General features: G+C 43.7%; 1 protein-coding gene across 1 annotated transcript in view; it reads left to right on the plus strand.

Moving 5' to 3' along the window:
- The window catches only part of OSBPL5 (oxysterol binding protein like 5), a 173,134-nt gene extending 159,599 nt beyond the window's left edge, over positions 1–13,535 (plus strand). The window contains exons 19-22 of the mRNA XM_054972130.1: positions 484–622; positions 6,385–6,502; positions 10,637–10,739; positions 11,823–13,535. Coding sequence (XP_054828105.1) covers positions 484–622; positions 6,385–6,502; positions 10,637–10,739; positions 11,823–11,958 — 496 coding nt within the window. The 3' untranslated portion in view covers positions 11,959–13,535. The remainder of the gene's footprint in view (positions 1–483; positions 623–6,384; positions 6,503–10,636; positions 10,740–11,822) is intronic.
- The last annotated feature ends 3,121 nt before the right edge of the window (positions 13,536–16,656 follow it).

Here is a 16,656-nt window from a genome sequence, read left to right on the forward strand (position 1 = left end):
TACATGAGGATGCTTAAGTGAAGGGAGACACAATGTTAGCTGGGACATGTAGTTTAAAAAGACAGACTGGAAGGCTTTGTCAATTTTCCCTCACTACAAGAGGATAGTTTAAAATGACAGCAGGCAGAGATGCTCCTCAGAGGGTTTGTTCATTAGAGGAAATTAACAAACCCTTTGAAGAGTGATCCCGCTCTGCCTTTTCAAACTACCAGCCTGTGGAGAGGGGAAATTGACAGAGCCTTCGGCTTTTAAACTACACCTGGCTAACATGCATCCCCCTTCACTTGAGCATCCTCGAATAAGAAGTATCGTGTAGAGAGACTGTGTATAATGGTTTGAAGCATTTTGGTAGGGCAGAAGTGGAGCAAATTGTGCAAGTACATTCCTGTTTGCCACACACACTGGCAAAATGAATTGGTACTTTTAGTATTAATTGCTTCTAATAAATGTGTGGGTTTCAATGTTTTTTTTTTCTTTTTAAAGTTTAAGGCCCTGGGACCCTTTGAATGATATTGCCCAGTATGAAAAAGATGGAATACTTCAAACCATGCAGAGGCACTTATCCAATAGAATGTCAACTCACAAAAACATGTGCATCAGCAACCAAGTTGCACGACACAAGGTAACCAGCATTCAGCTAGGAAGTCCACTTTTCTCTCTGTGCTTTTGCATTCCATTGGATTTGAACAGATGCATCATCCTTCTGCATACTGCTTGCTGAACGGCAGTATGCAAAGTCACAGCTGATGCGCAGGTTCATACAGTCAGTTCAGTATAAGCATGTTTTGAGCCAGGTTTTGGAAAATGTGGTTTCACTCAATACAAATGTTCTGTGAAGTGGACATTTAAAAAATCCCACAGGATTTCTGTCTCTAATCTTTCGTGTAGCCTGTCTTGGGAAATTTTCTCCTCTTCAGATCTCTATGGTTAATCAGCTGATGGACCAGTGAAAAAACTTTAGGCCACCGGACTTCAGAGGTAGCTTAGGACAAGTCATGGTCCTTCATTCTTGTTATATTTTATCTGTAAAAACATGGGTCTAGTGCCCTTGTAGCACCAAGTTTACAGTGTGTGCCACCAACCAGCAGTAAGGAACTACACCTATTTGAAAGGTTTTTAGCCACAGCTTTCTAGTGCATCACCAACTTAAGGCTGACACCCTGTGTCCATGTGTGAAATGAGTCACCAGCCTCTGCAGCACAAGTTTTCTACCACATAGCATTAGACAAAGGGGGGAGGGTCTAAACTGTTATTTGTGATAAAAAGTTGGACTGTGGGATAAAATCTTTCCACACTGTCCACTCTGGAGCCTTTACTTTCTTGCTCTACAGAGCTCAAGTTCGGTTGTTAACTCCCTTTTCTGTGCTGGTTTAGATCGGGGAAGAAACCCTGAATATGAGCACTGGACCATAGTGAGGGGCATTAATCGATTTCACTGCACTGATGTGGGTGGTTAGCAACCCCTGATAGCATGGCAGGGGGCAAATACTATGGCATCACACAACATCATGATGTCACAACATAGTATGATGCTGTAGGAATTTCCCAAGTCTCTATGTTTTTTATCATAGACATTTTGAGGGTTCCTAGAGTGCCACCCAATATCAGGACATCACTTCCAGTTATATGACTGGAAGTAATGTTGCAGCACCCATGGTGATCCTCCCCCCTCCCCCCCATTTTGATCCTGTTCCTCCACTGAGCAGCAGTGAGAGACCAGAGCCTGAGTGGGATATCTTCCACCAAGCCTGGGTGGAATACCTTCCATAGTCACCAGTGATGTAATGAAGTCACCGGCAACCCACTGATGTCACTTGCCATTCTACAAAAGTGATGGCAGCACATTGCCGGGGTGCTCTAGTATTTGGGCAAACCTTTGTGGGTTAAACATAGAATTCTGCCCAAATCCTAGAGCATCACTGGCAATGTGCTGCTGTCGCTTCTGGTTGAATGGGAAGTGATGGAAAAGAAAAAGGGGGGAGGAGAAAACTTAACCCAAAAGAAAGTTAAATAAATAAGGTTAAATAAATCCAAATTAAAGGGCCCAGTATGAAAATTGATGGATGTAAGTCATAAACATATATAAATACACAAAAATGCATGTACTTATTATAAATTAAAAGCAATTACAGGCCTAAATTTAGCCTCAATCCTGATTAAAATCATATGGAAATCTCAAACAAAGACCTTATGCGACCATAACCAAACATGTTTCAGCCTTATTGTAAGGTTCTGCCAAGTAACTCTCAATGAATTCACTGCATGAGTCCAGGAACTGCATGAGTTAAAGCAATTTTATTGATAAGCTACTAGTATCATTCCCTATTACATTCCTTGCCAGGAATGGTGTTACACTGCAAGCACATAACATATATAGGATTCTAAGCCCAGCCTAATCCCCAGAGTCCCCGCTCCCTTCAGGGAACAGCTAGCTAAGTTCAATAGATGAGCAGCAGGACAAAGCACAGAAGATGTGTTAGACACTTCAAGGCCATGAGGCCCAGCTCCTAGGCGAAAGGGAAACCACAATGATAATAGCAGTCTGTCACCTTTCAGGCAGAGAACAACAGGCACATTCCAGGCAGCTTCAGCTTCTAATATCAGGTCAAACAGAATCAAACAGTACACTGGCCTTGCAGAGTACAAGCAATACATAGGACCTTGTAGAGTATGACAGGAGACATCCGGACATCTATGGCCTTCTTCAGTGGTCAAGCATAGTTATTACACATTAGCTCGAGACAATGCAATAATTAGGGATGTGCATTTCGGCTTTCTGAAAGCCGAAAGAAAGCCGAAACAAAAGTGTTTCGGCTTCTTTCAGGTTAGCTGAAACGTTTCGGGCTAAGCCGAAACGTTTCGGCTAGCCGAAAGAAAAAAAGCCGAAACGTTTCGGCTTTCGGCTTTTTCAATGGGAAAATGCCTCCGGCGTCTTCCCGGACGTCTGGGGGAGGCATTTTCCCACCGAATCAGCCCAAAATTGGTGGGGACCTTCCTCTAACCCCTCTCTACAAACCCCCCAAGTTTCAGACCGATTGGACTTTGGGGGCCATGTTATGGCCCCCCAAAGCAGGTCCCCCTATCCTCCCATAAGAAAGCGAAGGAGCAGCATATTGTTAGCATGCTGCTGCTCATCTTCTTCATTATTTCCTATGGGGAAAAATGAAGAAGCAGGCTTCCTTTGCCAGGGGTGGCATTTTGCATGCAAAATGCCCCCTCACCCTCAGGGGCCCTTCTCCCACCCCTCCTCCCACCCCCCACCAAGGCTCAGCCTGCTCCCACTTGGGGGGGGCATTTCATGGCCTCCCCAAGTAGGTGCTCTAATCTCATTCTCTACCACTGACAGCTGGGGGAGGCTTGTCTTGCCAGGGGTGGCATTTTGCATGCAAAATGCCCCCCAACCCTCTGGGACCCTTCTCCCACCCCCCACCAAGGCTCAGACTGCTCCCACTTGGGGGGGCCATTTCATGGCCTCACCAAGTAGGTGCTCTCATCTCTACCACTGACAGCTGGGGGAGGCTTGTCTTGCCAGGGGTGGCATTTTGCATGCAAAATGCCCCCCAGCCCTCTGGGGCCCTTCTCCCACCCTTCCTCCCACCCCCCACCAAGGCTCAGACTGCTCCCACTTGGGGGGGCCATTTCATGGCCTCCCCAAGTAGGTGCTCTCAGCCCCCAAAGTCCACCCCCTACAGCCCCACACAAACCCAATTCCCCCCCAGCTGCCACACACAGACCCAAATCCCCATATTAGCCCCTCACAGACCCAAATCCACCCCCACCTGCCCCACACCCATAACCCCAGGAACAGGCTGGCAAAGGCCAGCCCTCTCCCTTTGTTCCCTACACAGTAGGAAGGCACAACAGAGCAGGAAAGCAGTGTACTACACAAAAATAACACAACTCACTTCACATCAGAGAATCACACAAACACAATTGCTGTCAAAAACGGTGAAGTGGATTGTATTATTTTTTGTAGTACATTGCTATCATGCCCTGTTGTGCCCTCCTACTGTGTAACCTAAAGCTGTTCAAGAAATAAAGTGTTTTTGCCAGGAATTGTGTTTTTGTGATTCTCTGATGTTAAGTGAGTTGTGTTATTTTTGTGTAAGATAGTGCTGCCATGCCCTTTGATGTTCCCCCCTGCTGTGTAACCTAAAGCTGTTCAAGAAATAAAGTGTTTTTGACAGGAATCGTGCTTTGTGATTCTCTGATGTTAAGTGAGTTGTGTTATTTTTGTGTAAGATAGTGCTGCCATGCCCTTTGGTGTTCCCCCCTGCTGTGTAACCTAAAGCTGTTCAAGAAATAAAGTGTTTTTGACAGGAATCGTGCTTTGTGATTCTCTGATGTTAAGTGAGTTGTGTTATTTTTCTTTGTGGGGGACTGCTGGTGTAATGTGTCATAATGCTTTGCCTACTTGTACTTTGGAAGGGAAAAAATAATTTTTTAAAAACTTTATTTTGTGTTGTTCTTGTTTTATTCTTTGTTGTGCAGTTGGTTCCCATCATAGGGAACAATGGGGCTGGCTGGCCAGCCATCTCTGTAGGTGGTGGGGGAATTTGAGGGAGGGTGTCTGTGGTTCAGGTGCTCTTTCACAGGGACCAGCTGGCACTCAGAAGTGTGCCCACCATTGTGGCACCCCTGGGCTGTGCAGAATTGCCCAGGGAAAGAGAGTTTAGAAGTTCCCAGCATAGGGAACAAAGGGAGAGGGCTGGCCTTTGCCAGCCTGTTCCTGGGGTTATGGGTGTGGGGCAGGTGGGGGTGGATTTGGGTCTGTGAGGGGCTAATGTGGGGATTTGGGTCTGTGTGTGGCAGCTGGGGGGGAATTGGGTTTGTGTGGGGCTGTAAGGGGTGGACTTTAGGGGCTGAGAGGACCTACTTGGGGAGGCCATGAAATGGCCCCCCCAAGTGGGAGCAGTCTGAGCCTTGGTGGGGGGTTGGAGGAAGGGTGGGAGAAGGGTCCCAGAGGGCTGGGGGGCATTTTGCATGCAAAATGCCACCCCTGGCAAGACAAGCCTCCCCCAGCTGTCAGTGGTAGAGATGAGAGCAGAGCACCTACTTGGGGAGGCCATGAAATGGCCCCCCAAGTGGGAGCAGGCTGAGCCTTGGTGGGGGGTGGGAGGAAGGGTGGGAGAAGGGCCCCTGAGGGTGAGGGGGCATTTTGCATGCAAAATGCCACCCCTGGCAAAGGAAGCCTGCTTCTTCATTTTTCCCCATAGGAAATAATGAAGAAGATGAGCAGCAGCATGCTAACAATATGCTGCTCCTTCGCTTCCTTATGGGAGGATAGGGGGACCTGCTTTGGGGGGCCATAACATGGCCCCCCAAAGTTCAATCGGTCTGAACCTTGGGGAGTTTGTAGAGAGTGTTTAGAGGAAGGTCCCCACCAATTTTGGGCTGATTCGGTGGGAAAATGCCTCCCCCAGACGTCCGGAAAGACGCCGGAGGCATTTTCCCATTGAAAAAGCCGAAAGTAAGCCGAAAGCCGAAACGGCTGGCCGTTTCGGCTTTCGGCTTATATGAAAGAGAATCCTCTTTCGGCTTTCTGCTTTCGGCTTTAGCCGAAAATTTTTGGCTTGCACACCCCTAGCAATAATATTACCATAATTAGTTAATGTAGGATCAAGTTGGAATAGTGCTAAAAAAGAAAGGAAGGAAAAAAGAGAAAATTATTCTCATTATTAAATTTAGTACTATACTTATAATATTGTAGTTATGAAATGAAAATATGTATTTCTTGCAAAAACTTATTCAAATTATTTATTGGTAATTGATATCAATAACTCAAGACAGAGATATACTTAAGAGGCCTCAATTGAAACATGAGGGCAGAATGCATGCATAGTTCTTGGATTTCCTATTGGTAGACATACAAACTAATATTTTTCCGCTTATCTAAAAGTTCCTCTCTTTATATATAGAAATGCTACCCTTTGTGGTAGACCCATTTTTCTCCTCTATTAGCTTCATCAGGCCATCCATTTCACTACTGGAGGGAATAATGGCAAAAACCCCTCCTGAAATCTTACGTTACAAATTTCCAAAAATTTCAGAATATCATCAATTTATTCCATTTTTCTCCTCTATTAGCTTCATCAGGCCATCCATTTCACTACTGGAGGGAATAATGGCAAAAACCCCTCCTGAAATCTTACATTACAAATTTCCAAAAATTTCAGAATATCATCAATTTATTCCATTGAAAACAGTGAGATTATTTACAAATAGGGATTTGAGGATTTCAGCATAGACCATGCCCATGGGCTCCCTCTTCTCCCACTGAAATCTAGTTAGATATTGTATGTTTAGATAACGCCCTTTGACCGCTCCCATTATACTGTAAAATTGGTGCATCAAATGTGTTTGTCTGTCTTACCTTTTGTTCAGAGGTCTGCAAACGATTGTAGGAGGCGTAAAGCCAGTGATCAACCGTCCAACAACAGCCAGAACACAGAAAGCAGCTGTTCTACACCAGAATCTGTGCAGGAACTGTCAGATGATGATGGTATTTTGAACTTTATTCTTTGATAAATCATATTAACATTTCCTACATTCACAAACTGCAGTTTGTTGAATAGCATCACCATTTGTGGCAGCCTGGTTGCAGAGATGCTATTCAACAAATTGTGGTTTGTGAATTTAGATTTCACCACAAACCACAATTGATAAATATTGGTGTTAGCAAACTAGATGAAAACCCTAGATTTAAATGCTGACTTGGAGACAACAAACATTACCCACTTCAGTGTGCTATCTGCATTCAGACAACTAACCAGGATGTGATCAAACCATGCTTTCTATTGTAATATCTGAATGAAGTTATAGATCCAGAGGAGTTAGCCGTGTTAGTCTGTAGTAGCAAAATCAAAAAGAGTCCAGTAGCACCTTTAAGACTAACCAACTTTACTGTAGCATAAGCTGTCGAGAATCACAGTTCTCTTCGTCAGATGCGTGGAGGGTAAGAAGAAACTGATCAGATATATAGGTGGAGAGGGGAGGGGGGAGTAGATGCAATCAGTAGCTTCTGATAATGGGATAAGTTGGCTTCTGATAATGAAATCAGTTACTTCTGATAATGAGATAACCATTCATAATCTCTATTCAATCCAAGCCTGACTGAATCAAATTTACATATGAATTCCAATTCAGCAGCTTCCCATTCGATTCTGTTTTTGAAAGGTTTCTGTTGAACTACAGTGACCTTTAAGTCGCTTTATGGAATGTCCTGGTACATTGAGGTGTTCTCCCACTGATTTCTGGATGTTGCCATTTTTAATGTCAGATTTGTGTCCATTTATTCTTTTGCGCAGAGGTTGGCTGGTTTGTCCAATGTACAGAGCAGGTGGACATTGTTGGCACATGAGGGCATATATCACGTTCGACGATGAGCAGCTGTAAGAACCAGAGATAGTGTAGTTGACGCCATTGGGTCCTGTAATTGTATTTCCTGGGTAGATATGAGCAGGGCTTTTTTTCTGGGAAAAGAGGTGGTGGAACTCAGTGGGTTGTCCTTGGAGAAAATGGTCACATGTCTGGTGGCCCCGCCGCCTGATCTCCAGGCAGAGGGGAGTTTAGATTGCCCTCCGTGCTGATCCAGCAGCATGGAGGGCAATCTAAACTCTCCTCTGTCTGGAGATCAGGGGGCGGGGCCACTAGCCATGTGACCATTTTTGAGAGGTTCCGGAACTCCGTTCCACTGTGTTCCAGCTGAAAAAAAGCCCTGGATATGAGGGCAGAGCTGGCATCTGGGTCTGTTGCAGGGTATGGTACCTGTGCTGGTGACTCTGCTAGCCGATTCATGGTTGTAAGTGAGAAGCCATTATGAATGGTTATCTCATTATCAGAAGTAACTGATTTCATTATCAGAAGCCAACTGATCCCATTATCAGAAGCTACTGATTGCGTCTACTCCCCCCTCCCCTCTCCACCTATATATCTGACCAGTTTCTTCTTACCCTCCACGCATCTGACGAAGAGAACTGTGATTGTATTGTCGATGTATTGTCGAAGGCTTTCATGGCTGGAGAACGATGGCTGTTGTGGGTTTTCCGGGCTGTATTGCCGTGGTCTTGGCATTGTAGTTCCTGACGTTTCGCCAGCAGCTGTGGCTGGCATCTTCAGAGGTGTAGCACCAAAAGACAGAGATCTCTCAGGATCACAGTGTGGAAAAGATGTAGGTCATTTGTATCTACTCAGGAGGGGTGGGGTTGAGCTGAGTCATCCTGTAAGAGTTTCCCAGGGTGTGGAATGCTAATGGCGGGAGGCTTCACTGTCTCCTGAGGAGGTTCTTTTGCATATGGATTGGTACTTGATGTGCTAATCTTCTCTGCAGGGCTATTGTCGGGGATAGAATGTTTTGTTAGCCTGGTGTTTTTCAGAACTGGAAACCATGCTCTGTTCATTCTTAGGGTTTCTTCTTTCCTGTTGAAGTTTTGCTTATGCTTGTGAATTTCAATGGCTTCCCTGTGCAGTCTGACAAAGTAGTTGGAAGTGTTGTCCAGTATTTTGGTGTCCTGGAATAAGATACTGTGCCCTGTTTGAGTTAGGCTATGTTCAGCCACTGCTGATTTTTCCGGTTGTCCAAGTCTGCAGTGTCTTTCATGTTCTTTTATTCTTGTCTGGATGCTACGCTTTGTGGTCCCGATGTAAACTTGTCCACAGCTGCAGGGTATACAGTATACTCCTGCAGAGGTGAGGGGGTCTCTACTGTCTTTTGCTGATCGTAGCATCTGTTGTATTTTTCGGGTGGGTCTGAATACTGCTTGAAGGTTATGCTTTTTCATAAGCTTTCCCATCTGATCAGTAATTCCTTTGATATATGGCAAAAACACTTTTCCTGTAGGAGACTGTTTTTCCTTGGTTGTTTGATTCATCCTGGGTTTGATTGCTCTTCGGATTTCATTTCTGGAGTAGCCATTTGCCTGAAGTGCGTGGTTTAGATGATTAATTTCCTCATTGAGAAAGTGCGGCTCACATATCCGTCTTGCACGATCCACTAATGTTTTCATTATGCCTCTTTTCTGTCGGGGGTGGTGATTGGAGTTTTTGTGTAAGTACCGATCAGTGTGAGTTGGTTTCCTGTAGACCCTGTGACCTAACTGAAAGTTTGCTTTGCGGATGACCAAGGTATCCAGGAATGGGAGTTTTCCCTTGATTTCTTTCTCCATTGTGAATTGTATGTTCAGGTGGATGTTGTTGAGATAATTCAAAAACCCCATCAATTCTTCCTCCCCATGGCTCCAAATGATAAATGAACTGTGAATTCTCGACAGCTTATGCTATAGTAAAGTTGGTTAGTCTTAAAGGTGCTACTGGACTCTTTTCGATGAATGTAGTTAGTATCTCTAGGTATACAGAGCAAAATACATCGCTAAGCTTAAAACATATGCAAGTCTAACTGTTAATAATAGCCCAGATAGTATTTGAAATATAAGGAAACTTTTTATGCTAGTCAGTGGTGGGTGGTGGGAGAGTGCCCTCAAATTATAGCTGATTTATGTTGATCTCTGGCAAGGTTTTCATGGCAAGAGACTAATAGTGGTGGTTTGCCATTGCCTGCCTCTGCAAACCTGGTCTTCGGTGGAGGTCTCTCATCTAATTACTAACCAAGGTTGACCATGCTTAGCTTCTGAGATCTGACAAGATCAGGCTCACCTGCGATACCCAAGTCAGGATAGTCAGTGCTTAGGGTGTGCTAAATACAGCACACCTCACTTCTTGGATGGGAACTTCATGATTAAAACCAAACAGTTCTTGAGATCATAAATGAGTGAACATTTTAAAAAATAGTGAAGGACAAGATGGTGCCTCACTATCTCTCCACTAAATCCATTAGACATAATTTTGCCTACAGTACTTGCTTTCATAGTAAGTTGATGGCCATTAATTAGATGACTTTCAGGAACTATCTATGCCTTGAGGGCCAATACATCTATTGGAACCTTCATACCATTTTGAAAAACCACCTTGAAAGAGGAATGTATGTTGGATGGGGCAGGAAATACCTGGTCTTTTTCCTTGCAGTGTTTCCATTCTAAATTGCCCTTGTCAAATGTCTGGATTCCTAAGGAATTCAAAATACGTGTTCCTGTGTTTGTTTGGCAGAGGTGATGTGTGTGTCAATTTTGTCAGGGTTTTACAAGTGTGGGGGCTCCTTTATAAGAAAAACATAACACAGAAGTGAATCTTGTCCTTGAACACATCTGTAAAATCTGCTGTATTAAAAATGACTTTAGGCTTTCTTGGCTGTATTGAGGTGTTATCTAACACCGTGATGCGATGTCCCCCCATGGGTTAGTAATGACTCGGCGTTTACACAGGGGACTACCTTTACTTTTACTTTTATCTATACACTACCCATTTCCTCTTGCCATGTATGATTTATATACCACCCTTCAGGACAACTTAACACCCACTCAGAGCGATTTACAAAGTGTGTTATTATTATCTCCACAACAATCACCCTGTGTGGTGGGTGGTGCTGAGAGAGTTCCAGAGAGCTGTGACTCATCCACGGTCACCCAGCTGGCTTCAAGTGGAGGAGTGGAGAATCAAACCTGGTTCTCCAGATTAGAGACCCACCACTCTTAACCGCTACACCAAACTGATGAAATCATACTGTCTCCTCGTTTCTCCACAGGTTTTGAAAGTCCGTGTACTCAGTGTGGGAAAGAAAGCAACCATCTGAAGGAAATTCACACTGCAGTCTTATCCCTCCAGAGAGCCCAACAGGATATTCACAGGTGTGGCACAGGTGGCAGAAATTCAGTGATCTGCCTAGGCTTCAAATAAATGCCAGCCTCTTTGAAAGTGAAAGCTAAATGTCTATTTCTGTAACAGGGATGAGAGTGGTGAAAAAAGACAAGCTTGGGAACAGTGGGGGCCTCAGAAGCTAGTGCTAGCAGTAGCGTGGATCTCTCTGGGCTTGTGGAGAGAGGACTGGGGTGGGGGAGGGGCTGAAGGAAGAAGGCAGGGAGTGCCTTCCCATAGGATCCCTTTTAATGGAGATGAGGCAACAGGGCTGGTTCATATATAGAAGCTCCCAAATATGACCCTTAATGAAACAAATAAGATGTTTGTCTTCCTTCAGATCAAGTTCTTTGTATGTGAAAAGTACAAAGTTCAAGATATCACATCATCACCTTTTTATAGTGTGTGCTGTATTTATAGAGCAGAAGAACATAACAAGCTTCAGGTGCTGCTACAACTCTAAAGATAAAAGGGAGGTGCATAAAAAAGGCTTGTAAATTCATGTCTTATTGAACTTGCAGTGGTACCCTTACCAAACAGACAAATATTGTGGTGCTTCTTCAAGAAGCGCTAACTTGATTTAGCAATTCAGTTCTTGCTTTCTCAGCTAAATGATCAGAAATATTGGTTGATCTCATCAGTTTAAAATGGGGAACTGGAAATCTAGTAGGCCTGCAGATGCCATGTGCCCTTGACAGTCAGCAAGCAACCATTATATAATAAGTATAGTGGAGCAGTTAGAGCATCAGAAGGCAACGATCCAATCCCTCCATGGCCCTGACATTTGCTAGGTGACATTGGGCCAGCCATCCTACCTCACAGAGTTTTTAGGATAAAATGGTACAGGGGAAGAAGCCATGTATACCACCCAGAACTCTTTGGAGGAAGGACAGAATAAAAATGCACTAGAGAGATAATTATCATTTTAAAGAATCATGTGTGGCTAAAGTATTGTATTCAGTGGTTGCAGGTAAAACAAATTTTGGTCAGTCCTGAGTTTTGTCGCTGTGGGAAGCATGTGCCAGAGAATGCAATTCCTTTTAAAACGCCACTTGCTGGACTTCTTGTTGTTGCAGAAACCTCAGTGCTCTGAACAAAAAGTCTCTCTACAGGAGGGCCTCGTCTGAAAACCTCTTCCTGGACTCTCGCTGTTGGTTTCTTCTTTGCATCTTTCTAACATGTCAGCTATTAATTAATTACGTGTTCAAATAAAAGCACTGCGTGTGGCAGCAATAAATGTGACATGCTGCTGGAATGGGGAGACAGAAATGCAAGGAGCCCACTTGAGGCACCAAGCACTTTAATACCTACGCAGCAGGGGGCAGAGGAAGAAAGAAACAAGGTCAACCAGGGAACCTACAAGTTTTGTTCGTCAGATTATGTCATTGCCTTTTTACATGTACATCTACAAGGACCTCTTTACCTGTATGGGCCTTAATGCTAAAGCCAAATGTAGCTTTAAATGTGCAATGTTGTTTTTCTATGTCTTGTCATTTTTCTGACGCAGTTTAAAATCTACCAACCAGTATTGGTTCTCCCTTGTAACACTATACACATCTACTTGGTTTTGTACAATGGTTCCCAATGGCTTGTTTTATGGCTCTTCTGTAGGTGTGGGGGAGGGGGTGGGAGCGGGGAGAATATTTTGGCATCAAGATGACTGCTGAATTTGAACAAAGAGAAGGGAGCATTGGGCAGTCATCTTAAACATTAAGCCACTGGAGTATAGAAAGCACAGCTTCTCCTTGGATCTTTGGGTCAGTGCTCTCTCACACCAAACACCTGTGACCAATTCCTTGCACTCCATTCCCCAGAGATTGTAAATATGCACGATTTCCTAAAGCTTGCCTCTTTTGGGAAATACGAAATGACCTGTACACAGCTTCTAAACGATGCCCATTGGGCCATAGCGTCAAACACACCTCTTTATGAATCAGTTCAGATTTTTTAAAATATATATATACAGAGCAAGAGTTGATTTTACATTGAGCAAAACATATACACACAACCATTGTATAAAGGAACGGGTTAAAGAGGATGGCTGTTTAAATGGTTCTGTATATAGGAAATTTTATATGTTATAAACTCACGCCAGAACTGGGGTGCACCAGGCTGCTTCTGTGACTTGGGAGAGCTTTTGATGAGTACAGGGTAGCTGCATGAGCAGGCACAAGCAACTGTTCCGGGTTTTTGTTTTTGTTTTCCAAAGGGATTACTTGTACCCAATTGGTTCGACTTCCCTGTGTTTTGTTTTGAAGACTGACTGCTTTCTTGTATCATAGAAAGCCCCTCCCCTGCCTAGGGATGATCCTGTGATTGTGTGAAGACGCCCTGTGTGTGATGTTTGCTGTTAGGTACATTTAAAGGTTAAAGGTCAGGAATAGTAAGGGTTTGCCACTGCATCCTCTGAATCTGTTGATAGTCTTCCTATTTTTACATCATTTTTAAAAGATTTGCAATATTTTATGTAGACTTGCAGCCAGTACGAAGCCTTTCTTTTCTGGCCCGAAGTAGTTCCAAGTGGTAAGTACTGCTATATATATATATATATATATATATATATATATATATATATATATATATATATATATATATATAAAGATTCCATACACACACACACACACACACACACACACTGCCTTAAAAATATTTAGTGGTGGTGCCAGTCTGGCTAACTTTCAGTGTAAATGTTTCCAGATTTTTAACTACATTCCTTGTGATGTTCCCCTGTAAGGGGATACTTTGTTTGTGCTTGATACGTTGAAATAAAAATACACAACTTTCACTTACAATTTATTTGTAGCCGAATTGCTGCTTGAAGTTTCGTTTTCCCCTTTGTGAGGTCATTTTTGTGTTAACTCAGGGATTTGCAAAGCTGTTAGGTATATACTTTAGACCAGGGGCCCCAACCTTTTTAAGCCTATGGACACCTTTGGAATTCTGACAGAGGGTGGTGCACACAGCCAGAAAATGGCTGGTGCTGAAGGTAGAGCCAACCACAAAATGTCTGGGACGGAGGTCATGCATAACTCTAATAGAACTCTTCAGCATTTCAGGCACAAGCTGTGCTTAACAGAGTGCCTTTAAAAATAAACATATTGTTTAAAAAAAATGATGGCATACACACAACTAACCTTTTTCAGTCAGACAGGGAAGACCAGCACCAGGAAAGATGCCCATGGAACCACATTTGGGACCCCCGTTCTAGACTGTTTTACATCATTGCATCTATCTATCTATCTAGCTATCAAAATAAAATTCCATTAAAATACTCATGTCTTTAAAAGTGACTAAACAAAAGCCATCCTAAATTTTTAAAAAGTCTTTAGCTGCCTCCTGAAGAAAGAGAGTGAGGGGGCCAGGTGTACTTCCCTGGGGATACTGTTTCATAATCGTGGGACTGCCATCAAAAAGGCCCTCTCTCGTGTACCCACCAATCAAGCTTCTTTGAGAGATCAGGAGGGCCTCTCTGTGTTATCATGACTGCTGGACAGGAATTATAATAATAACAATGTGCTTATATACTGCTTTTCTAGACAGATTAGTGCCCCACGCAGAGCGGTGGACAACATCAGGGTTATTATCATCCCCACAATACAGCTGGGATCTGAGAGGAGTGGCTTACCCAAGGCCATCTACTGAGCTCATGGCAGTAGTGGGATTTGAACCAGCTGATTCACAACCCAACCACTTAACTACTATGCTGCACCAGCATGAGAGAAGACAGTCCTTTGGATACCCTGGTGCGAAACCATGTAGGGCTTTGAAGGATATAACCAACACCTTGAATTGGGCTCAGGAGCAGATTGGTAGCCAGTGCAATTATTGTAATATTGAGGTCACGTGTTCCAGGTAGCTGGTCCTGACCATTAGTCTAGATGCAGAATTCTGCACTAGTTGCAGCTTCTGAACACTCTTCAAAGGTTGCCACAAGTAGAGCAGTCTAGCTGAGATGTAACTAAGGTATAGATCACTGTGGCTATATCTAACTGGAACAGGAATGGATGTAGCTGTTGCATGAGCCAAAGCTGGGCAAATGCACTCCAAGCCACCACAGTCATCTGACTTTCTCAGGTGACTGCTGTGTCAAGCAGTACCTGAGAACCTGACTTTTCAGTGGGAGTGTAACCCCATTCAAGACAGGAGAGACATCACATTGGCAGTCAACCTTTCTACTAACCCATAGAACATGTTTTATCAGGATTCGGTTTCAGCTTGTTCATCCTCATCCATCCCATTACTGATTTCAAGCTCTGATTCAGAACATCAACAGCATCCTCTGAACTAGATGGAAATGGAAGTTAGAGCTAGGTATCATCTACATATGGGTGACACTGCAACCCAAGCTTCCTGCTGATTTGGATTGATGTAAATATTAAATAACATGGGCGTAAAATTGAGTCCTATGGGACTCCTAAGTCAATGGCCATAGGTTAGAGCAGGAGTCCCCCAGTACCACCTTCTAAGACCAATCACCCAGATAGAACTCAAACCGTTGAATCATGATGCCCCTTAGTTCCAGGGCCAAGAGGTGACTTGGTAGGATATCATGGCTCATGGTATTGAAGACTGCCGAGAAATCCACCAGAACAAGCAGGGTCTCCAGCTTGTTTTTGGTAGAGGTCATCAACAAAGGCAATCCGTTCAGTCTCTGTACTAAATTCCAGCCTGAAGCCACATTGAAATGGATCCTACCTGATACTAAGCCCCCTTGCATTTTCCAGCACTTTTGAATAAACATGTATTGGCTTAGGTTATTGGGGGCAGTTTACACAAAAACCGTATTACTATTTCCAGCAGATAAAACACAACTTAGAATGGCTTGTTCTCAGACCTTCCCTTCCATATGCAGGAGGACACCTTAGCATCCAATCTAATGCTCAGGATCCAACTCAAGAGTATAAGTGGTGATGCAAATGTTTATTCTTACTGTACCACTGGACTTTAAGTTTGGTTAAAAGGTCACAAGAAGCTGCAAGAAATGTACAGTATGTTTAAGGCAAGCTAACTGTAAGTCAGAGCATTTACTGGATTGTAATGCAGAATTGCAGAGCATCACCATGTAGCATTTAAAATGGCAATGTGGACACCACAATTCAAAATACTGCTCCAGGCCTCTGCAACAAGATAGGTTTATTTTTTTTAATTCCCTTGGTTTGCTCTGTCATCAGAATCACAAACACCTCAATTTGGTACCTTTCTATAAAAAGGTTTACAGCCTTCTTGCTTGTAGAGGAAAGTGTGAAAAACATATCAGATAGCAAAGAAGAACCTCAGAGGCCAAATGAAGACCAAATGTGAGCTTTTAAAAACTGTCTAACATCCTAGTCCTAAATTGCATTCATAGCTTAGTTTTTTGTAATTCAATTGTCAGATAAAGAGGTTGATTTGGGTCATGATGTAAGGCAAACAAAAAGCTGGCTCCCTGGGTCTGTTTCAGGTTTGAGGGGAGCGGAAATGGTGGTGGAGAGGAGGCTCAATCTGCCCCGTTTAGTTCCTTAGGATGTTCTCCTCTGCACTACTTCAGAGTACTCTACTCCTAACTTTAAAGGAATATGCCAGCACACTATCACTGGAGAAGTGCAAGCAGTTTGAGACTTCTGCCTACACACAGGCTGAGCTGAGTTCATACGCGCTGAGCAGGATCCTCCCCTGCCTGTCTGTATAGCAGGTGGGGATGACAGCAAGGCCAGCCCAGGATGTCTGCATGATCTGGGTGCACTGTATAGAATAGGATTATCCCTTTTGGATACAACTTGCCCTATATTTTGGCTTGGTACTGAACTAGGAGCAAGAGTATCTTCCCCTAGAACCATTTGTGACAATAGTACTTGGCAAATGGCCCAGAGCAAGAGCACCCACCTCAAGGAGCCAATAAATTTTTTTCTAGGCTGCAAAAGGCTTTATAAG

This window comes from Eublepharis macularius, chromosome 2 (genome assembly GCF_028583425.1).
Source record: "Eublepharis macularius isolate TG4126 chromosome 2, MPM_Emac_v1.0, whole genome shotgun sequence".
In the NCBI taxonomy this organism is placed as follows: Eukaryota; Metazoa; Chordata; class Lepidosauria; order Squamata; family Eublepharidae; genus Eublepharis; species Eublepharis macularius.